Below are 22,431 nucleotides of genomic sequence, written 5' to 3'. Positions count from 1 at the left end.
TGTGAGTGACCCAGAACAGTAGGAACTTCAAATCTTGAAGTTGTCTCCCTGCATTGGCAGCCCACTCAGGTTGGATTGTCCCTCTGGGGCAGTGATCCTCAACCCTAGCTATTTGAATCACTTGGGGATCTTTTCCATGTCATCCTTGTGCAGGGACCAAGCTAATCTATATAGTTCCAACTTCAGTATGTGTTCTGCTGAAGCAAGTACCACTTGGGGATCTTAAAAAAATGCCAGAAACATTGGCCTCGTTTTAAAGATTTAATTGCTTTAGAGTGTGACCTATGCATCAGTATTTTTGAGAATTTCCCCTGGATTCCAATGTGCACCTAGGGCGAGAACCACTGTTCTAGGAGGGCCATGACTCAATGCTGGCTTTCCTTCCAGATTCAAGTCCTTGAACTTAGTCTCTGTCCAATATCCTTGAGTAGTTGCAGGGGTGGTGGGGTCCTAGTCCCCAAGCTTTCAGTTCCCAGAAGTGTCTCTGCCTCTTATTTCCAACCCCCTCACCCTCCACACTCCCCAATTCTTCCCCCTTCCTAACCGACAATCCCAAATCCTGCCCAGAGAGGAGGTTACCAAGGCAACCAGCTTAATCTGGTAACTGTGGCATGTGCTGGGAGTGGAGCCCTCTTCTCTTCTTATTTGGTTCGCAAAATGCCTGGGGAGCTTGTAGCCACTCCAGCCGGTTTCTCCTCTTAACCCCAGGGATAGTGGGGTGTCCAATAAAGGGAACCCAGCAAACCAATACTTGGAGCTCTATTCCTGCTTCCTAGCCAAAACTGCTCTCTCCTTTTTACTGTTCCCTTTCCAAATCCACAAACAGATGGGTGTGCAAAGCTTTAGTTCTGTGAACACATGCTCTAGCACACATAGGACCAGATATGCACACATAGTGACATGTGTGTAGTACACACCCTGTTCAGTTCAACCACCACTCCCAGCCTTTAGCATTCCTGTCCCTGCCTTGTCCCTGCACAGTAAACAGGGGTGGGGCATTGTCCAAGGAGCTTCAATCCCTCTGGAACCTGGTGCCACTTCCCCACCTTGTTACTTTAACCTTGATGTGTTTACACTGAGTGTGTCTCTACACCCACCTCCTCCTTCTGGGGTAGTGTATCCTTAGGGACAGAATGCTCCTGGCACAGGCATCAGGAATAAAGATCATTTAGAGTGCAAATTGGCACCACTTTCCCTCCTTCATGGCCATGTCAGCTCTGGAGGGGCACTCTATGCTTAATGATGTTGGTTGGAAGTTCTAGAGCTTGTCACTCATCTCCATGACCCTGCCCTCCCCTGCTGCCAGGTGGGCTCAGGTGCCCTTGTACTCCTCATCTCCTCCCCACTGCCTCCTGTCTCTTCTCAGCCCAACTAGACCTGCCACAACCTGCTGCTCCCTGCCTGGCTCCTACCTGCCTGCCAGTACCTGCCTCTCGCAAGCCAGGCCCTCACCACCTATTGTGCCCTACCAGAAAGGGCAGATGGGCACCGCCCCCAGTGCCAATGCCAATTTACCCCAAGCCTTTCCAGCCCTTCTTATAGAAGGAACATAAAGACCACAAATATGGCAACAGACCATACTGTTGGGGTTGAGAGTGATGGACACCCAATCAGCAATCTGATTACCTATACCTCACCTGGGTATAGGTAAGCCCAAGCTGTGCAGGCCACATACCTGCCCTACTTCTTTGAAATGATACTTAAGAGCCCCTGTTAGCCCCCAAGCCAGGACTCACTCTCCGTTGGTAAATCACTGCATCACCTTTGCCCTTAATTCCTGCGTCTGCCCTGAAGCCAATCCCATTCAGCCCCTTACTATTTCCCTCGAGGCCAGCCCCAGCGCCCAAGTTCAAGCCTCGCGCGGCCCAGGGGGCGGGTCCAGAAAGGGCAGGGGCGGGGACTGGGCGGAGACTGGAGGAGGGGGCGCGGTCTCAATTCTGCCACCTTCCCCCGGGCCAGGAGCGCAGCCGCCGCCGCCGCCGCTGCTGCCGCCGCCGCCGCCGCCGCCGCCGCGTCCTCTCCCAGCCTTGCGCTCCGCCCGCTGTCTCTGCCGCCGCAGCCCGGCCCAGGAGCGCAGAGCCCGGGGCACTGGCCCCGCAGCCTATCCGCCCTCCGCGCCGCGTGCCGGCTGCGACCGACATGGGGGGCCACTAAAAGCGAGCACTCTTTCCGTCTGGCACCTCCCCGGGCCACTGGCCACTGGACCCCGGCCAGCGAGCCTCGGGCACCTCTGGCCCCCAGTCCGGCGCCTGGCACAGCCCTCCGCTCTGCCCCTCCGGCTCTGAGCATCGTGTCCCCGCCCCCCCCGCCCGCGCCTGGGACACCTGGGTCCCCCGGCGGCCCCGAGGAGAGGGGCGGGGGGGGGCATGAAGCCGTTGGAGAAATTTTTGAAGAAGCAGACGTCGCAGCTGGCGGGGCGAACGGTGGCGGGAGGTCCCGGCGGGGGTCCGGGAAGCTGCGGCGGCCCTGGCGGGGGCGGGGGACCTGGCGGGGGCGGCGGTCCAACCGGGGGACTGCGGCCGCTGCAGCGGCGTCAGAGCGTGTCTCGCCTGCTGCTCCCCGCTTTCCTCCGAGAGCCCCCAGCCGAGCCGGGGCTGGAGCCGCCCCCTGAAGAGGAAGGGGGAGAGCCGGCGGGGGTCGCGGAGGAGCTTGGCAGCGGGGGACCCTGTTGGCTACAGCTCGAGGAGGTGCCGGGGCCCGGGCCGCTCGGGGGAGGGGGGCCCCTGCGCTCCCCTTCCTCGTACTCCTCTGACGAGCTGTCCCCGGGTGAGCCCCTGACTTCCCCGCCCTGGGCCCCCCTGGGCGCCCCCGAGCGGCCGGAGCATCTTCTGAACCGGGTGCTGGAGCGGCTCGCCGGAGGGGCCACCAGGGACAGCGCCGCCTCAGGTAAGGCCCATCCATCCCGGAGTAGAGGGCTGCCACAGGGTTCCTCTTCCTTGCCCTTGGACAGTGGGGGGTAGGGTGGGGGCGCTCTTCCGGGAGCCTCGGTGTGGGGTTGAGCGGTCAGCTGAAGTGGGGCAGCGGCCTGGGAGGGGAACAGACCCTTATGCAGAAGGGAGGCGGCAGTGCCACCTTCCTCCCTGTAGCAGCCTCACCCACCAGCTGGAGAAGCTGAACCTCTTTCTCTCCTTAAGCCACCCTTCCCTTCTGGCTATTTTACCCACAGATTCTCATGGGTCCCTGATGTTGACTACCTCCTTCTTCCGTGGCCCCAAATTAAGGCCTGAAACACTAAGATGGAAGCTGCCCAGGGCAGACCCAGCTCCACCCCCCAACCCCCACCCCAAGAGGTGCTTTCCAAGACCCGAAAGACCTTCTAGGAGTCCCTGATTCTGTCTAGAAGCCTCAGAGCACAGGACTGGCCCCCTCAGTGGGGCAGTGCCAGGCAGGCTCAGGGCCCAAGCTGCCTTTTGGGCTCGGGCAAAGGGATGCATTGTCCTTAGCAGCTTGTGGGGAAGGAGGTGTTCTAGTTGGGGGCTGGTGCAGAAGTTGTTTGTCAGGGGAGAGGTGGCTGGACAGAGACAGACATTAGGACCCTGCAGCATCCCTGGGGAGGGGGGGTTCTGAGCCCCTCCAACTCCTGCCCTTCCCAAGGCAGGCCTCAGCACAGGCCTCTTTTAAAAAATAATAGCCACACCCTGAGAAACGTATTCCCTAAATGATGTTGCTATTTCACCACTCCCCACCAGCACCCCTTCTAAGGGGACTGTGAGGAAACTGAGGCCCCAAACTGCTGGTTAGTGGTGGAGGTAGAAGAGCGATGACGGTCTTTAGGTCTGCCTCTCTGCATTTCATTAAGCCCAGCAAGGTCTGGGGAGGGGATCCCTGCTTGAGGGCCCAAAGATGGGGGTTTCACACTTTGCTCTTAGACCTCTGCGGGGAGCCTGGACCTAGGCTTATGGAATAGGACACTGCTCCCCTAGATTTTCCTCAAGACCTGGGTCCTCTTCTTGGCTCAGCTGTCGTTGCCCTGGGGAGCTGACACCTTTTGGATTTAATTAGAAAAATATCAGACACACACAGCTCTCCTAACCATAACTTCCCGCCTACACCACACACCCTGTGTCTCTATGACACATTCCCTGGGGAGGCTGTGCCTTGGACCAGAGCCTGGCTTGGAAGAGACAGACGCCAAACTGTAGCCCCCATAGCACCATCTCCCCCACTCTGCCCCGTGTTCCTCTTCCTTTGCTCTGGCTCCGATCTCCCATGAGATAGATGGGAAGGATATTGGGCAGCCCTATACCTCATCACCACCTTTGGAGCCAGGGGTCACGGCTGGGGCTCTCAGACTCACTTTAAGAACATAGCAGGGTAGCGAGGCAAAGAGGAAAGGGAGAACGTGTTCTTCCCCTTCCAGAGGGACCTGGTGCCATACACTCTGCCTGGTCTCTCATGGGGAAGGACTCTTGAATTGCTCGCCACCCTATTACCTGGGCTGGCAAGCTAGATCTGCAAAGTAACTGCTTTGGGGAACCTCAAACCAGTTCCAGGGTAAATGAGGATCACCTTAACATGCCACTCTGATATTCTCCAGTATAACCAATGTTCTCAAACCATCTTGGCTTCCTCCCAGAGTGTGTGGGAGGAGGGGACTTATAGAAGTTATCCTCAAACCAGTCCAAGGCTTGCAAACATCTATGTAGCCCAATCTCACCACTGTGCTCTACCCTGACACGCTGCTTGCCTGGGGCATACTGAGAAAAGAACAAAGACTCAGGAGTCTGGGTTCCTACTCTGGCTCCAGGCAGGTGCCTCTCAGCTCTGGGCCTCAGTTTCTCATTGGTGAACTGCAACAGTTCAGGTAGAGGATCTGGTGTTGGTTCTCCTCCTCTACTTTCATGGCTAGAACCAAATGCCAGGGAGCCAAGGGACGTCAGAAGCCTTGGTTTTGTCCTGGGGCAGTGCCTGGGGACCTGGCCCTAACCTGTCCTGGTCAGGACACCTGGCTCCTGGCTTCCTCCCTGCTCCCTGCCTGTCTCCGTGTGTCAGGCTGCCCTGCCCCACCCCAGGGCTGGCTGCAAGTCAGGGCGACCTTGTACCTGGCTGACTGGCTGAGCCAGGCCCAGATGGGGGAGTGGAGGGGGAAAAGAGTGGTGAGAGCCACTCCCCTCCACCCTTCCATCATTAACCCTTCCATCTCTGAGCATCCAGAGGACACAGGGCTTCTATTTAAAGGCTTTGGGATCAAAGAGATGGCAGTCACTCCCTCTCCTTTTTAATGGGGCTGGTTCTCACCTGCCCAGTTGGAACTCAGAGCTGTTATGTAGGGAATAGGGAGGGGAGGAGGGATACAGACATAGACACACACACACACACACACACACACACACACACACCACTGAACTTAACCTCTGTGTTTGGAAGTTGTCTAGAGACACTTCTGTGTTCGACCTCTTTTTGGGGGCAGATCTCAATCTTGCCATATTATCTGACCAGCTTCCCACATACATTGAAGAGTAGTGGGCGTGGCCATCAAAGGGCGCCCCCTCCTTCCCTCCAGCTGCCTTGGCAGCTGCCAACCCCACCCCCGCAGCGGCTGCCCAGAACCTTCACACGTGTGTGTGCACGCGCTTGTGCAGAGCATGACGGGGCAGGTGGCTGGGGCTCCAGACTGGCAAAGGAGAACTCAGTCTAGGAGGCAAGAGGGGGCCGGTAGGGAGTGTCCAGTCGGGTCCTGGAAGTGCCCGCCTGACATCAGTGGCACCAATTGATCTCTACAGATATCCTGCTGGATGACATCGTCCTCACCCATTCTCTCTTCCTCCCCACGGAGAAATTTCTGCAGGAGCTACACCAGTAATATCCTTTTATGGAGCTTGCAATAGGGGAGGTCAGGAGGAAGCCACTCCCCCTACCCCACCTGTGATAGGGTCCTCAGCGCTTCCCTAGGAAACACACCTGGGTTTCAATTCCAGGGGTTTTACTCACCCGCTGTGTGACCTTGGGCAGACCACCTAACCTCCTGGGGCTTCAGTTTCCTCTTCTGTAAAAAGGGGGTAAACAGCACCTGCCTGCCTCCCTATGGGGTTGCTGGGGAGATGAATCTGATAGTAGATGTGGGAGCGCTCTGGAGACTGCAGAGCCTTGGGCCAACATAAGGTGTTATTATTCTATTAAGAGAGCCCTCTCCCCACTGAACTGTTGCTCTAAACATCTGGTTGCAAGTGGGTTATTATAGGGTCCAATGTAAACATCAGGTCAAGGCTGTGCTTCAGTGGGGTCTGCTAGAGGCAGGCCACTGGCCAGGCTCTTTGTCGGGTCTCATGTAAGCACAGGGCCTCTCACTGAGTTATTTTAGGATCTAATTGTACATGTCAGGCCACTGAGTAGAATACCATAGGCTCTCTTAGAAACACTAAGCCTTACACTGAGGTATGGTCAGGTTTGTGGTAAGCCCCCCTGGCCTTTATCGGCTCCAGGTTTTGGGCCGGTCAGGGGTTGGGTGGGTCCCGGAGGGATCTCTCCAAGTGAAATTCAAACAGGCAAGATGCTGTCAGATGGACATGGTCAAGTGGGGGCCATCCCTACCTAATCTGAGCAAAATCCCAGGCTGGGACATAAAGGGGTCTTGTCTCCAGGGACCCCTGCACCTCCCTTGTCCCTGGCCCCAGATTAGAGAATATTTGGGGGGGTTAACCACCCACCACTTCTCATCTCCTTTCCCAGTTTCTTCTGGTCTGCCTGCCCAGGGATTTTTCTTAACTAAGGGGTCAGTTTTGTTTGGGCAGGAGGCATGGAGGGCCCCGAGGGGCTGGGCCGGAAGCAGGCTTGTCTAGCCATGCTCCTTCATTTCCTGGACACATACCAGGGGCTGCTGCAGGAGGAAGAGGGGGCCGGCCGCATCATCAAGGTGGGCCTGGGAAGAGAAGGCGGGTGAGCAGGCTATTAGAAGGGGACTCCTGTGAAGGAGCCATACTCCTCAAGCTGGGTACCTGGAAGAAGATGCCAGTGGACCTCAGTTTATATGGTTCCTCTATGTTTAAAGACGTGGAGATGCTGCCCCAGCCCTTGCCAATAGCGAAGCTTGGGATGAGACCCCTGCCTTCACCTTCTCTCTCCTCTGCTCCCCAGGATCTGTACCTGCTGATTATGAAGGATGAGTCCCTTTACCAGGACCTCCGAGAGGACACATTGAGGCTGCACCAGCTTGTGGAAACAGTGGAGCTAAAGTGAGGGGAACGGGTTGGGGGAGGGGATAGGACAGAAGTCCCCCATGTTCCTCTGTTGCGGGGACTGCCTCTGGCCTTTTGGCTCCAGTGTGGTTTTATTTCAGCAGCTTTCTCTTGCTAGAGGGTAGCACAGAGCACAGCCTCCAGTCACTGACTTGTCCATTCTCCTACCCATTTCTTTGTTAATCCAATGATGTATGGGGACATATTTAACAACCAGCACTTTGGCGGGGGGAGAGCCCCTATTTGTAGCTTTTGCTGATTCCCATGATGTAAATTCTCTCGCTGGCTGATTTCCAGCACTGTCATGTGAATGTGAATACTGAATATGAACTTGGGAAGAAATGGGCAGTGGCTGGCCATTCCACAGTATTTTCAGCATACAAATACACGAGAGGAAAATAACACCGAGAGCATAGATAAGAGCAGGGCACCTGGTGGTTCAGTTGTTAAGCATCTGCCTTCAGCTTGGGTCATGATCTCAGGGCCCTGGGATCGAGCCCCGCATCAGACTCCCTGCTCAGCGAGAAGCCTGCTTCTCTCTCTCTCTCGCTTGCTCGCTCACTCTCCCACTGCCCCTGCTTGTGTTCCTTCTCTTGCTGTGTCTCTGTCAAATAATAAATAAAATCTTTAAAAAGAGCATAGATAATAGCAAAATGTAGTAAAACAGGATGCTACCTTTGGGGTGATAATTTGGGTAGATGTTCATAAAACATTTCTTTATATTTTATACTTTTTATATTTTATATGGCTGTTTTAAAACCTAGAGGCAGAATCTCCCCAAATTTCACAATCTCTTCTCATGAGCCAATGTGAGTCAGCTTCAGGACTCCACTTTGTCTGTCCACCTGTCTGTCCATCCCTCTGACCATTTCAGTCTCTTTCCTCTCCATTCCCACCAGTGCAACCCTTGTTTCGACCTCATTAGCTCTCACCTGGATTATTGCCACAGCCTCCTGCTCAGGGCTTCAGCTCATGGTCTTGCATCCTCTCCTTCTTATGCTGACACCAGAGAGATCTTTCCAGTTTGACAACATCACGCTCCTATTCCAAAAACATCCAGGGCTCCCTATTGCCCACAAGACATAATTGCAACCCCCCCTTTTTTTTTTAAAAGATTTTATTTATTTATTTGACAGAGAGAGACAGGGAGTGGGAGACGGAGAAGCAGGCTCTCCCGTGGAGCAGGGAGCCAGATGTGGGGCTTGATCCCAGAACCCTGGGATCATGAACCAAGCCAAAGGTGGACGCTTAGCGACTGAGCCACCCAGGCGCCCTCAAATTATAACACCCTTGCAAGCATTCAACACCCCCGTCTTTCTGCCAATGCTTCCTGCCTCATCTCTCACATCCCCCAGCCCCCATGACACTCACTATACACCCCACCATTCCCTGAACTCCTGGGCATTCCCAATTCTAATTTCTTGCCATCATTTACATGGTTCACCCAAGAAGGACCACCCTGTACTCACTTCTCTTTCTGTTGTCCTTCAAGACCACGGTCAAAAACATCTTCCTGATGAAAGTTCCCCCTCCCTCTTGCCAACAGAACTCTGCTTGTACCCTTGTTATATCACCTAACACCTCCTGTCTCGTGTTAGAAGTAGCTGTATCCATGTCTGTCTTCCTCCCAGGCTGTAAAGTCCTTGAAGGCAAAATTCAGGAAACAGAGGATGACCTACGCCTACCATGTGCCAAGTAGTGTGCTAGGCCTGGAGGGTGGGGAAAAAAAAAATCTAAGAAGAAGTAAGCCCAGCCCTCAAAAGCTCTCAGTCTTGCAGAAGAGATAAGATACACACATGAACAAATATTAGCCCCGTGTCTTAGAGCAGTTGATGCCAAAAAGTGACCTTTCCTGGTGGGTGGGGTGGATCAGAGAATTCACAGAAGAGGTGGCATATGATCTGGGTCACTTGGACAGTCATCCCATGCTGGTCACTGTCTCCCTTCTGACCTCTTTTACCACTTTCTGAACCTGGTGCTGCTGCATCCTTGACTCAATTCTGATAATCCCTTGCTTGGTGTTGCCTGCCTGGCGCTCCATATGCGTGACAGGACTTCCTGACGCCCAGCTGTGTCCATGCCAGGATCCCAGAGGAAAGCCAGCCACCCAGCAAGCAAGTGAAGCCACTCTTCCGTCACTTCCGCCGGATTGACTCCTGCCTGCAGACCCGAGTGGCCTTCCGGGGCTCTGATGAGAGTGAGTGTGGGCGTCAAGCGGGGCAGAGCTTCTGGAGCGGCTCAGAGGGCCCTCTGGGGCGTCTGGGTTTTAGGGCACCTTCAGCGGAATCTCCTGGTAGAATGGAACCTGTCCTTTTGACAGCCTCTTGCTCAGAAGCCAGCTGACTGAAGGTTAGGGGTGAGATGGGCTGGGAAACCGACATGCGCTGAGGGGGCTGTGTCTGTGCTGCCCTTCTGCCTTCTTATGCCAAGCCACCTCCCTGTCTCTGCCCAGTCTTCTGCCGGGTCTACATGCCTGACCACTCTTACGTGACCATCCGCAGCCGCCTCTCGGCGTCTGTGCAGGACATCCTGGGCTCTGTGACAGAGAAATTGCAGTACTCAGAGGAGCCTGCTGGGCGTGAGGACTCCCTCATCCTGGTGGCTGTGGCTTCCTCCGGAGGTGAGGCTTGGGAAGAGCTGGGTTGAGTGGTGGTGGGGGCCAGCAGGAGAGGAGAAACTCAAAAGCCTGGTGCTCTGGGGCGGGGGTGCGGCCGAACTCTAGGCCCTGGCTTCTGGAAGTGTGGTTCTGGGACCAGTCACATGAGCACCACTGACCTGGGGGTTTATTAAAAGTGCAGTACCTCAGACCCTGCTCCAGACCCACCGATTCAGAATGAGCATTTTAACCAGATTCCCAGGTGATCCCTATGCATATTAAAGTTTGGAAAGCACTGGTCCAAGACACTTGGATTTGGATTCTGGTGCTTGCCTTTCCTTACTTTGGGATCTGGTTCTTTAACTCCCCAGACCATCTGAGGATGCTGTTTTTGGGGCTAAAAACACAGGGTGGGCCTCCAACTTCTATGGGAGGCAGGAAGCCTGCAATGTAGCCAGAACCTTCTCTTCCTTTGAGGCAAGGGGGGAAAAAGTCCTGGTGTCCCCCAGCTGATAGAATGAGAGAACTGTGGAAGAATATTGGGTCTAAAAAAGAGCTTATGACTGCAAGAGAATTCATTATTTGAAAAATGTCAGGTAAATATGGCATAAACTGATGGTAACCTAACACGAGTCCCATTAGTCTAGAATGTGTCTGTGCAGGGTTAGGAGTTTCCAGGTGGGATGGCGACCGTGGCTGGGGTGTGTGAGGGTGCAGGTGGCCGGGGCCGAGGCAGAGCAGCTCGTTCTCCTGCAGAGAAGGTCCTTCTCCAGCCGACTGAAGACTGTGTCTTCACCACACTGGGCATCAACAGCCACCTGTTCGCCTGCACGCGGGACAGCTATGAGGCCCTGGTAAGAACTCCGTCCCAAGGCCTTGGCTGGGAGCCAGGGCCCAGAGGGGCTATGGGCAGAACCTCACAAGCCCAGAGTGGAGTCCAGCCCCTATGCCCCTGCCTGCCACCAGATGCCCCTCCCAGAGGAGATCCAGGTCTCCCCTGGAGACACAGAGATCCACCGAGTGGAGCCGGAGGACGTTGCCAACCACCTTACTGCCTTCCACTGGGAGCTGTTCCGATGTGTGCATGAGGTGGGGACTGTAACTAGTGCTGGGCTGGGGGGCTGGAGGGAGAAATGTGCCATTGTGGGGGCTCTGGAGACCGGCAGGCTGTGCAGCTGAACTTAGGGTTAGAAGACTCGCTGGCAGGGTGCCCTTGGGCAGTTCACCCCAACTCACCCCAGACTCTCTGAGCCTTATGTCCCCAATCTGGGAAAACAAAACAAAACAAAACAGCAAAGAGAGAGATCCCCTTAGTAAGGTGGGTCTTACATAGAACCTGATCCATGGTTACTCTCTTTAAGCTATTCTCTATTAAAGAAAGAAAATAAGGCAGTCACAATAATGTCTATCAGATGGTTCAAGGACCTGGCACCTAGTAAGTGCTCAGGGGATAGGAGAGTATTATTAATGTTGCTCCCTGCCCCCCATCTCTGTTGCAACCTGTCTTGTCCCTGTTTTCTTCCATTTGCCACCCTCCCGCCCCTGCCCTTCGGCCCTTCCCTCCGCCCTGTGGCCACCCGGCCACTTACATCCCCCCCATCTCCCTACATGCCCCCCTCCGCCCCCTCGCTGGCGGCCCTCCACCACGCCCACCGCGGGTGCAGCTGGAATTCGTGGACTATGTGTTCCATGGGGAGCGCGGCCGCCGGGAGACGGCCAACCTGGAGCTGCTGCTGCAGCGTTGCAGCGAGGTCACGCACTGGGTGGCCACCGAGGTGCTGCTCTGCGAGGCCCCGGGCAAGCGCGCGCAGCTGCTCAAGAAGTTCCTCAAGATCGCGGCCATGTGAGTGCGGCCGGCGGGCGGTGGGTGGGGGGCGGGCGCGGAGGGCCCCCTCGCCCCTGCGGCACTCGCTGACTCCGCCTCCCACCCCACGCAGCTGCAAGCAGAACCAGGACCTGCTGTCCTTCTACGCCGTGGTCATGGGACTGGACAACGCTGCGGTTAGCCGCCTGCGGCTCACCTGGGAGGTGATGACACGGCTGCCCTTTCCTCTCCTCCCGCTTGTGCTGGCCGGGCTGGGGCGGGGGGCTGCGGCGGGCGTCCTTGGCCTCCGGGGTTCACCCAGGCGGCAGCTCCTGGAGGGTAGGGAGCCTTTGTGCCGAGCGGAGGGAGGCGCCCTCTTCTGGCAGGTCCAGCCCCCCGGGCGGGCACTCAGTTTGGCTAACGGACCCTGTCCTGTGCAAAATAGTAAAAAGCCGGAATCCCCGCCCGCGTGGGGCAGGCAGCCCAGGCCAGATGGCAGGCTTGGACCCTGGATTGCAGCCAGCACTCAGCGAGTCCCCTCGCGCATGGCGTATACCTAAGCAGAGACTCGAATTCCCCGGTGTAATTTGTTCCTGTGGGCTCTTCAAGCTCCCGGGACTGCATCAAGGGCTGACTCTATTTCCCCACCCACCAGCTGGCCAGCCCCCTGCAAGACAGCCAGGCCCTTTCCCCCTCTGACACCGGGGGATTAGCCAGAGCTGCCGTGAAACCCAAGGAGCTCCACTCTGACATTTCCTCTCCTTCCTTCAAACTCTCTACAGAAGCTGCCAGGGAAATTCAAGAACTTGTTCCGCAAATTTGAGAACCTGACAGTGAGTGGGTTCAGCTCTTTTATCTGCCCCTGGACTTGTACCCCAGAGGCCCTCTGTCCCCATAAACCTGTTTCCTCAAGCTTCCCTTCAAGATTTTTAGTGCCTGAGACTGTCCCCCACCCCCATACTGGGAGGGAAGAGGTGGGAGCATTGCTACCCCCTTTTCCTTGGAGGAGGGAGAAGGGTCACGCCTCTTCCCTACTTCATCCCCAGCTAGACACCCATATGTATGCTCTCTGATCAGAGATGGATCTAGGGCAGGAGGATGAGGGAGTAGGACACATCTTTAATGTGCACTATCTGCCCCTTTACCTCTCTTCCCTGAACATCAGGACCCCTGCAGGAACCACAAAAGCTACCGAGAAGTGATCTCCAAGATGAAACCTCCTGTGATTCCCTTCGTGCCTCTGATCCTCAAAGGTGAGAGTCACTCCTGTGCCCTTCTGGCCACACTCTCCATGCCCCAGTTCTGGCTCTCAGCCCCTGGCACTCAACTCTGAGTGCCCACCTGGAGAGGAGCCCCCTAGTGAGAGGTTGTAGGGGAGGGGAAAGGCCCTTTGGACCTCCTTCTTCCTCACATGGGTTTCTTTTCTATTCCCTAGACCTGACTTTCCTGCACGAGGGGAGTAAGACCCTTGTTGATGGTTTGGTGAACATCGAGAAGCTGGTGAGTGGCACTGCTGACCGTGGCCTGGGCGTGGAGGCTGGCATCCTTCCCCCTCTCCTGGCAACCCCCTAAAGACAGCAGCCTTTCTCCTTAGTGCCCAGCTTGCCTGACAGACTCCTGACTGTCCCCGGTGGCATTGCCGTGGCAACCCGCCCACGGGTGGCAAAGCTGACAGGCAGCTGGGGAGGGATGGGGCGGGTGTGTGTATGTGTGTGTGTGTGTGTGTGTGTGTACGCGCGCGCGGGTGCGCGCACCTCTTTCTCTCCCCACAAGCCGGTTATACCCCTCCTTTAGTTCTTCTGAGACCCTCCAGGATCAGATCCTGGAGGGAGCAGGGTCAAAGCAGCAGAGCTGGAGCAGAACACAGCAAGGGGAGTATTAGAGGGGGGAGCCTCTTTCTGAGCCCTTTTTAGGGCTCATTCCTTGTCATCTCCCAGCATTCAGTGGCTGAAAAAGTGAGGACAGTCCGCAAATACCGGAGCCGGCCCCTCTGTGAGTACCGAGCTTCTAACAGCCTCCTGGGGAGAGCTCTGCCTGAGCGGGAGGGATCTGGGAGGAATCCCTGCTCACTTCTTGATTTCCTTAAACTTGTCAGCTCTCCACCCTCTCTCCTTAGCCTTCCCCGGAGCCCTCCTGCCCAGCACCTGTCCCAATTCACACCCCTCTCCTCTGGCCAGCGTGCATGGAGAGAGGGAGAGCGAGAACGCGGTGGGTGGGTGGGAGGCTGGGAGCCTGAACGCTTTTCTCTTGTCACACCCCCAGGCCTGGATATGGAGGCATCGCCCCATCACCTGCAGACCAAGGCCTATGTGCGCCAGTTCCAGGTCATCGACAACCAGAACCTCCTCTTTGAGCTCTCCTACAAGCTAGAGGCCAATAGTCAGTGAGAACAGAGGTTCCGGTGGGCGCCCCGCCGAGGTCCTCGGGCACCTGGCACTCAAGCACTTTGCACGATGTCCCAACCCACCCCTGACACCTTTCCGCTGGGGCAACTTCTTGCCCCTCAGGGAAGAGTCAGATGGACTTACCCCTGGACTCAGAAGCCTGTCCACCTTGCTGAAATCCTCTCTCCCTTGCTCCTTCCAGCCCACACCCCACTTGGCTGGTTTCTTCCCTCGCAGGGAAGGGGGCAGAGAGCTCCTTCCTCTGTCCCCTCCCATCGAGGTCCGGTCCAGAGATGGAGCTTCCAACCTCCTCCCAAGCAGGCAGGAAATCGGCCCACCCTCCTGTCTCACAGAGCAGAATCATGGGAGGGGTTGGCAACCTTCCTCTCCAGCCGGGTCTGCCCTCTCCCTGGTCAGAGCCGGGACCCCTGATGTACCCCACTGGAATATCACATCGCCCTTGTGTCTGTGTGCCTGTGTGCGCCTGTCCCCTTGAAGAAGCAGGAGTATATCCGGTAACTGCGGGAGGGTGTTTTGTATGGAGAGGTCCTTCTGTTTGGTGCTGCCCTGGTGTACTGGGCCCCGCAATGGTGTGGGGGTGCTCTCCCCACCCCCCCCCACTCCCTGCTCAGCTCCTTTGGGTGCCCTGCATGCCCAAGCCTGTGGGCAAAGCCGTTCACAGGGCAGGGGGCATCCCGTCAGCTCTTGTGGGTCCCCCACTCAGGCCTCCCCAGGGTCTCTGGGTGGGCTCCAATGAGAGGGTAAGAGATGCTCAGGGAAACACAGGCCTTGGCTGCCTACTGGACGCTTCCTCCGCATTGCAGGGTGGGACATGGCGCCATCAGGAGCCGGGGGTTCTGCTGCCCACACTCCTGCTTTCGGGGAGTCTGCTGCTAAGAAGGGAGCTGTCATCTCCCTTCTGGCTCTTCGGCGGGACACCAACCACATGGTCTCTATCCTTCTTCCTGTCTTGACTCCTGCTGGTCCTCCCCATCAGAGCTGGGGTGAGGTAGACCCCTGTACCTGGGCTGGCAGCGCCCGGGAGTGAGAGCAGAGGGAATGGCCAAGGCTGTCAAGGCAAAACCAGACTGTGTTGATGCCTTTCGTACCTCTCTGTCCCCCCACCCTCTCCCACGGGGGCCTCCAGGGCAGAGGGGCCCAGCGCTCCTGGGAGCTACTGGGAGAGGTTTCCGGGCACAGCCTCGCCCCCCCCCCCTTTCTGACACCACCTCTTCCCCTTCTGAAGAGGCAGCGGCGGCAACAGCAAAAGCAGCTGCTGCTCCTGCTCTGAGGGTGTACATATTTTTTACCAAAAGCTCTGGAATTGTAAATTTATTTTTTAAAACTCAAAGAGGGGAAGAGCCTTGTATCATATGTAAACATTGTATCATAGGTTATGTTGTACAGTCCCTTTTATACAGCGGTCTGTCTGGTTCCTGCCACAAAACAGTGTATATGGGCTCCCTACCCCCAGCCTCACAGACACAGGCACTGTGTCCCGCCTCCTCTATCCCCCCGCCCCCCCAGACAGTGACCACAGCCCGCCCCCCGCCCTACTTCCTCCCTGTAGCTGTCCACGTGCCCTCCTCTCCCTGAGGCCACCTTTCCTCCTGAGCCTGCTTGGCAGCCTCCTCTTCTCAAGCGCTGGGGTCCACTGGTCCAGCCTCATCTGCTGCCCGCCCCTAGCCTTGATGCCTGCCCCACTGCTCTCCAGCTTTGCCAGCGTGAACCGTGTGGACCGCAAATAGGCTCGGTTGTCTGCAGAAACTGCTGGGTGGAGAAAAAGCTGATAAAGTCTATGAATCAAGCTGCTTGCTGTTCTCCATTCTGTTCCTCTGAGGCTAGGGCAGGGGGTGAGGGAGGGAAGAGGGACCCCCCCCCTCTCAGTGCACTGGGTCCCTCAGCAGGCTGCTCTGGAATGACTGGAAGTGTGGATGAGAGGGAAAGGCGCCAACCTCATGAGACTGGTCGCATGGTGTCTGGGACACAGACAGGTGCCACGGGCACGTGAGCTCGTTAAATGCTAAAGCCGTCAAGGCAGAAGGTGGAAGCTGGGAAGTCCTAGCAAAAGGGACAAGTCACAGGCGAGCGAGGGGACAGAACTGGGCCCCTAACTGAGATATGTCACTGCAGGCAGCGTGCACATCCCACCAGCCACTACTCAGACAGTGTGCACTATTCACACAACCGATGTCTACCACTTACACTAAGATGGGAAGCAGCTAGAGCCTAGTGTTCGGCCCTAAGGAGAACCTAAGCTTCAGGAGATGATACATATTCAAAAAGCCACACAGGAGCCCTCATCTTCCCACGTCACACACCTGTTACTCCCTGTCTTCTGCATCTCAGGAGATGCTCCTCCCATCACCCAGGGTTTCAAGGCAAGAATGCAGCACTTGCCCCTCCACACCTCCCTCTCAGCCCTCCCTCATCTCATCGGCCTGTCCTGCTGGCTGCAATTCCAGAACATATTCTGATTGGTCCACTTCTCTGGGACTCCTCTGTGACCCCCCTGGTGCAAACCACTCGCCATTCTCCCCTGGATGACCACCCCAGTCTCCCACCTGGCGTCTCAGCTTCCTCTGTCCAGCTCGAACCTCATCCCTCCACTTGGTTCTCACACCGTAGCCAGGTTGCTCTGTTAAAAACCTGAATCAGATCATGAATGGCTAAAATTAGAAACAGTGAGGGATGCCTGGGTGGCTCAGTCGGTTAAGCGTCTGCCTTCGGCTCAAGTCGTGATCCCGGAGTCCTGGGATCCAGCCCCACATCAGGCTCTTTGCTCCGCTCAGAGCCTGCTTCTTCCTCTGTCCCTCTCTCAGCCCCTCCCCTTGCTCTTTCTCTGACAAAATGTTTTTTAAAAAATAAAAACTGGGGTGCCTGGGTGGCTCAGTCATTAAGCGTCTGCCTTCGGCTCAGGTCATGATCCCGGGGTCCTGGGATTGAGCCCCGCATCAGGCTCCCAGCTCAGCTCCCTCTCCCACTCCCCCAGCTTGTGTCCCCTGTCTCACTGTCTCTCTCTCTGTCAAATAAATAAATAAATCTTAAAAAACAAAACAAAACAGTGGCAATACCAATATCCGTGAGAATGTGGAGCAACTAGGACCCTTATAGGCCACTGGGGGGAGTGTGAATTGATACAATCACTTTGGAAACCTGCTTGGCAGTGTCTACCAAAACTGAATGTACACCTAACCTATGACCCAGAATTTCCACTCCCAAGAGAAATCAGTGCTTGTGTGTACCGAGAGACCTGGACGACAGTCATCAGAGCACTTTCATTAATGACAGTGAAACTGGAAAAAGCTCAGAGGTTCTTGGATAAGTGGAGTGTGCTATCTTCTCACAGTGGAATACTACATAGCAATAACAAAGAACAAATGCTACTGGTGTGAATGAAGCTCACAGACATAATATTGAGTTAAAAAAAAAAAAAAAGCCAGACACATGACACTACAAATTGTAGGATTCTATTTAAGAGAAGTTCAAGAGCAGACAAAATTAATCTATAGGGAGAGAAGTAAAAATAGGGATTACTTGATGGGGATGGGGACTATTGACTAGGAAGGGGCATGAAGAAGCCCTTTGTAGTGATAAAAATGTTCTTTTTTTTAAAGAAAAAAGATTGACAGAGAGAGACACAGCGAAAGAGGGAACACAGCAGGGGGAGTGGGAGAGGGAGAAGCAGCCTTCTTGCCAAGCAGGGAGCCCAATGTAAGGCTCGATCCCAGGACCCTGGAATCATGACCTGAGCCGAAGGCAGATGCTTAATGACTGAGCCAACCAGGCACCCTGATAAAAATGTTCTAGATCTTGACCTAGGGATGGTTGTGTGTGTGTGTGTGTGTGTGTGTGTGTGTTTTCACTGAGTTGTGAGATTTATACATTTCACTGTATGTATGTTATATCTCAACTAAAATAATTCTGATCATAACACTCCTGTTTCCGATAACACGTTAAAAATCAAAATCTTCCCTCTCTGGCCCCCCTCCTACCCCTCTCCTCTCACTCGCCCTCCAGCTGCCACATTGACTCCCATTCCTCTCTCAGGGAAACACCTTTCTCTTTCCTGAGCTTTCCCTGACCACGTTGACCCCACCTCGCCCACCCCTTCCTCTCTGTTTCCTGCCCCCTGTATTGTCTTCAAGGCTCTCATCAACCTCTGATATAACTGGGCTCAAATTCTTTTTTTTTTTTAAAGATTTTATTTATTTATTTGAGAGAGAGAGAGAGGGATCACAAGTAGGCAGAGAGGCAGGCAGAGAGAGGGGGGAAGCAGGCTCCCCACTGAGCAGAAAGCCTGATGTGGGGCTCAATCTCAGGACCCCGAGATCATGACCTGAGCTAAAGGCAGAGGCGTAACCCACTGAGCCACCCAGGCACCCCAGGCTCAAATTCTTGCTAGATATGAGATTTGGCCTCTCTGTAGCTCTGATGAGAGCCTCCATGTATTTTCTTCATGCCTCCGCTCCTACAAGAATGTTAGCGCTTAGCTCTATGCTTGTTCACTATCCAGAGCCTAGACAGTACCTGGCGCAAAGAAGGCACTCAATACATGTTTGCTGAGTGAATAAATGAGGTTGGTTGAAATAGGAGCTGTAAGAGCACACAAGGCACAAGATGACAAGTGCTCTAGGAATGGAGCCAAAGAGATTCACAACTGGTCTGGGGATAGGGGTGGGGGACAGGAAAAGAAAGCTTCTTGAAAGAGATGACCCAGGACTTAAAGCAGTTTTGACGGCCGAAGTGTGGAAGTGGGAAGTCAGGGATGAGGTACTGGGAGGCACTGGGAGCTGTCCCTGCCCTGTGAACTGATCACCAGGGGAGCCAGATGTGTGGAGGTTGGACAGGTTCTGTTCTCCTCACAGGGTGCTGGTCTCACTCTGGAGGACTCCATGCCCTGGCCAGGTTCATAGGGGCCAGTCCCTTCTGTCCCTGCTCCTCTACCCCAGGAAGGGTAGGGAAAGCGGTATGGGTTTTTCCCCTTATCCCCATCTTGGCCATTTTCAGACCCATCAGTCATCTGCTCCCTTTCAGGGGTGATGATGAGAATTGACATTTGAAAAGGTGTCTTTTACCATTCACTATGCTTGCTTTTGTGTGCGTTCTTTCATTTCGTCTTCCTAACGAAGAGGTTGGCTCTATCAGTCTCACTTTCCAGATGAGAACTGAGGTCACGAGGAATTTCTCATTAGAGCCACAGAGAGGCCAAGTCTCATATCTAGCAAGAATTTGAACCCAGTTATTCTGACTCCAGAGCCCACAGTTTAAGATCTGCACAATCCTCACAGTTTGAATAACTAAGAAATATCTACCTTGTGCTTACCAGACTGCAGTGGCCACCTGACTATAGCTGGGGGGTGGGGTGGGGAGACTGTTCTTTCTGTTTCCTTCCACCACTCTGCCTGAATTCTGCCTCCCTGCGTGGAGAATGGCCAAGACGCAAGACGGGGTCAAGGGCTGTGGGCTGTGTGGGTAGAGGATGAACTCACTCAGTAGCCTCGCACAGCCCAGGCTGGTCTAGCAACGAAAAGGGTGAAAATGATTTGGACTGGTCAGAGGACCAACACAATCATATGCCCTCCTCATCAGGTGTGCAGAGAGGAGAGTGAAGAATTTAAGCAGTACCCCTTGAATCCACTAGGTGTCACCACCAAGACTACGTTCTCTTCACACTTGGGGATATATCGGGAGGAGGGTAGAGTATTTCTTGAGGGAATAGTGAATCTCTCTTATGGTTTATTTGCAGGCAGGAGTCAGAAGTTCGACCATCCCTGACTTCCCATTTGTATCTTTCATTCTCTTTTTTAATTTTATTTATTTATTTATTTATTTATTTATTTATTTATTTATTTGACATGGAGAGTGCGCAAGTTGGCAGAGCCATAGACAGCGAGAGGAAGAAGCAGGTTGCCCGCCGAGCAGAGAGCCCAAGGTGGGGCTCCATTCCAGGACCCATCATGACTTGAGCCAAAGGCAGACGCTCAACTGACTGAGCAACCCAGGCGCCCCTCATTCTCCTCTTTCTGCTGGCTCTTTCCCATTTAGCATTTAAACCTTCTCAATTCCCCCATTAAAAAAAAAAAAAAGATTTTATTTATTTGACAGAGAGAGACACAGAGAGAGGGAACACAAGTGGGGAGGGGGACAGGAGAGGGAGAAGCAGGCTTCACTTCAAGCAGGAAGCCCAATGTGGGGCTTGATCTCAGGACCCTGGGATCATGACCTGAGCTGAAGGCAGCTGCTTAACAACTGAGCCACCCAGGTGCCTTCAATTCCCCTTTTTTTTTTTTTCAATTCCCCATTTTTAAAAACACTTTCCTTGACCCTACATGCCTGCTCCGGCTACTGTCTCCTCTCTCACTTCCCATTCAAGGCCAAACTTCTGGAAAAGATTGTCTCCACGTCCTCATTGCCCTTTCATTCTTTTTTATTTTGTCTTGTTTCCCTAACTTTTCATCATGAATCAACTCAAACACAGAAAAGTTTAAAGATTAGGACAGTGAATATCCTTAAAACTTTCTAGATACTATAATTACCATTTTGCTAAATTGCTTTTGTTGTCTCTTTCCCTCTTTTTCTCCCTTTTCTCTCCTTGCAGACACACACACACACACACACACACACACACACACACACTTTTTCTTATGCTAAGCTATTTGAAAGTAAGTTACAAACATTATTATAATTTCACTGCTAAAAGCCTCAGTGAGAACCTCCGAAGGATAGGAACAAGTTCCTACATATCCACTACAGCATTATCACACCTAAGAAAGTCAGTAGGAATTCTACAATTTCACCTAATATCTTATTTGATTTTCCCTGGTTGTCTCAAAAATATCATTTTTTAAAAATATCTTTTTAAAAAGTTAAAAGAAGAGGGGCACCTGGCTGGCTCAGTCAATAGAGATGTGACTTTTGCCTTGATCTTGAGGTCTTGACTTCAAGCCTCATATCGGGGCTAGAGATTACTTTTTAAAAAATTACATCTTGGGGCGCCTGGGTGGCTCAGTGAGTTAAGCCTCTGCCTCGGCTCAGGTCATGATCTCAGGGCCCTGGGATTGAGTCCTGCGTCCGGTTCTCTGCTCCACACGGAGCCTGCTTCCTCTCTCTCTCTCTGCCTCTTTGCCTACTTGTGATCTCTCTGTCAAATAAATAAATAAAATATGTTTTTTAAAAAATTACATCTTAAAAAAAAAAGGAAAGAAATCCTGATCCAATTAGGGCTCATGCTTTACATTGGGTTCTTACATTTCTTTTGTCTCTTTTAATCTAAAGTAGCTCCTTTGCTTTCTTTTTTTCCCCCAACAACATTGACTTTTTGAAGTCTAGGAGAAATGTCTTGTAAAATGTCCCATTGTCTGATTGTTTCCCCCACGCTCTTGTTCACTTGTACTTTCATCCCCCCTAGTGTAATTTATATTTTTCTTTTTCTTAAGATTTTATTTATTTGACAGAGACAGAGATCACAAGGAGGCAGAGAGGAAGGCAGAGAGAGAGGGGGAAGCAGGCTCCCCGCCGATGTGGGGCTCAATCCCAGGACCCTGGGATCATGACCTGAGCTGAAGACAGAGGCTTAACCCTCTGAGCCACCCAGGCACCCATAATTTACATTTTTCTAATAGTCACACTTAAAAAGCAAGAAGAGGAGCGCCTGGGTGGCTCAGTTGTTAAGCATCTGCCTTTGGCTCGGGTCATGATCTCAGGGTCCTGGGATCGAGCCTGCTTCTCTCTTTCCCACTCCCCCTGCTTGTGTTTCCTGTCTCGCTGTCTCTCTTTTAGTCAAATAACTAAAATCTTAAAAAAAAAAAAGCAACAAGAAACAGATGAATTAATTTTAATAATATATTCTATTTAATTCAATGCATACAAAATATTATTTCAACATGTAATTGATATAAAAAGTACTAATGAGATCTTTCACTCTCTTTGTAGTAAGTCTTTGAAACCTAGTGTTCATTTTATATTTGCAACATATGTCAATTTGGACTAGTCATATTATTTTTTAATTTTTTAAAAGATTTTATTTATTTATTTGACAGACAAAGATCACAAGAGGCAGAGAGGCATGCAGAGAGAGAGGAGGAAGCAGGCTCCCTGCCAAGCAGAGTCTGATTCGGGGCTCGATCCCAGGACTCTGGGATTCTGACCTGAGCCGAAGGCAGAGGCTTTAACCCACTGAGCCACCCAGGCGTCCCAGGACTAGTCACATTGTAATTGTTCAATAGCTATATGTGGCTAGCGGCTCCGAAATTGGACAGCATATTTCGTTCTCAGGGATTTCTAGGGTTTAAATATTTTAGAGGAGAGCATAGGTGATGCTGTTAATAGCATTATACCAGACTGCAAATAGTTCCAGGTTGGCTTGCATTAGTGAAGGCTGAGTTTGTCAGGGAGGGATTGCCAGATCTTGCCAGATCTCTCCATGAAAATGATACATTTGTTCTCTCTCTTTGTTGTAAGTATGTAGTG

At 53.4% G+C, this 22,431-nt stretch overlaps 1 protein-coding gene and 1 pseudogene across 1 annotated transcript; one reads left to right on the top strand and one right to left on the bottom strand.

Annotated features, from left to right (window-relative positions):
- Nucleotides 1-115: 115 nt before the first annotated feature.
- LOC123389233 lies at nucleotides 116-210 on the bottom strand (annotated as a pseudogene).
- Nucleotides 211-1,956: 1,746 nt separating this feature from the next.
- On the top strand, nucleotides 1,957-15,766 carry RAPGEFL1 (Rap guanine nucleotide exchange factor like 1). The gene is made up of 15 exons (XM_004764611.3): nucleotides 1,957-2,886; nucleotides 5,724-5,802; nucleotides 6,718-6,853; nucleotides 7,075-7,172; nucleotides 9,260-9,372; nucleotides 9,628-9,795; nucleotides 10,528-10,625; nucleotides 10,738-10,860; nucleotides 11,436-11,614; nucleotides 11,709-11,799; nucleotides 12,358-12,408; nucleotides 12,741-12,828; nucleotides 13,011-13,075; nucleotides 13,513-13,567; nucleotides 13,838-15,766. The coding sequence occupies exons 1-15, from the start codon at nucleotides 2,367-2,369 to the stop codon at nucleotides 13,960-13,962; spliced, it is 1,989 nt and encodes a 662-aa protein (XP_004764668.3). The 5' UTR covers nucleotides 1,957-2,366; the 3' UTR covers nucleotides 13,963-15,766.
- The last annotated feature ends 6,665 nt before the right edge of the window (nucleotides 15,767-22,431 follow it).

Source organism: Mustela putorius, unplaced genomic scaffold (genome assembly GCF_011764305.1).
Source record: "Mustela putorius furo isolate JIRA1106 unplaced genomic scaffold, ASM1176430v1.1 tig00003962_pilon_pilon_pilon, whole genome shotgun sequence".
In the NCBI taxonomy this organism is placed as follows: Eukaryota; Metazoa; Chordata; class Mammalia; order Carnivora; family Mustelidae; genus Mustela; species Mustela putorius.
The sequence above is the reverse complement of the archived record's forward strand: the minus strand, read 5'-3'. Positions and strand labels throughout refer to the sequence as shown.

What these genes read in the sequence shown, in the direction of transcription:
- RAPGEFL1 (XM_004764611.3), top strand. Translation starts at nt 2,367, where the DNA reads ATGAAGCCGTTGGAGAAATTTTTGAAGAAGCAGACGTCGCAGCTGGCG. An exon ending in GGGCCGGCCGCATCATCAAG is followed by an intron (nt 6,854 to 7,074) that starts GTGGGCCTGGGA and finishes TCTGCTCCCCAG; the next exon opens with GATCTGTACCTGCTGATTAT. An exon ending in GTGGAAACAGTGGAGCTAAA is followed by an intron (nt 7,173 to 9,259) that starts GTGAGGGGAACG and finishes TGTCCATGCCAG; the next exon opens with GATCCCAGAGGAAAGCCAGC.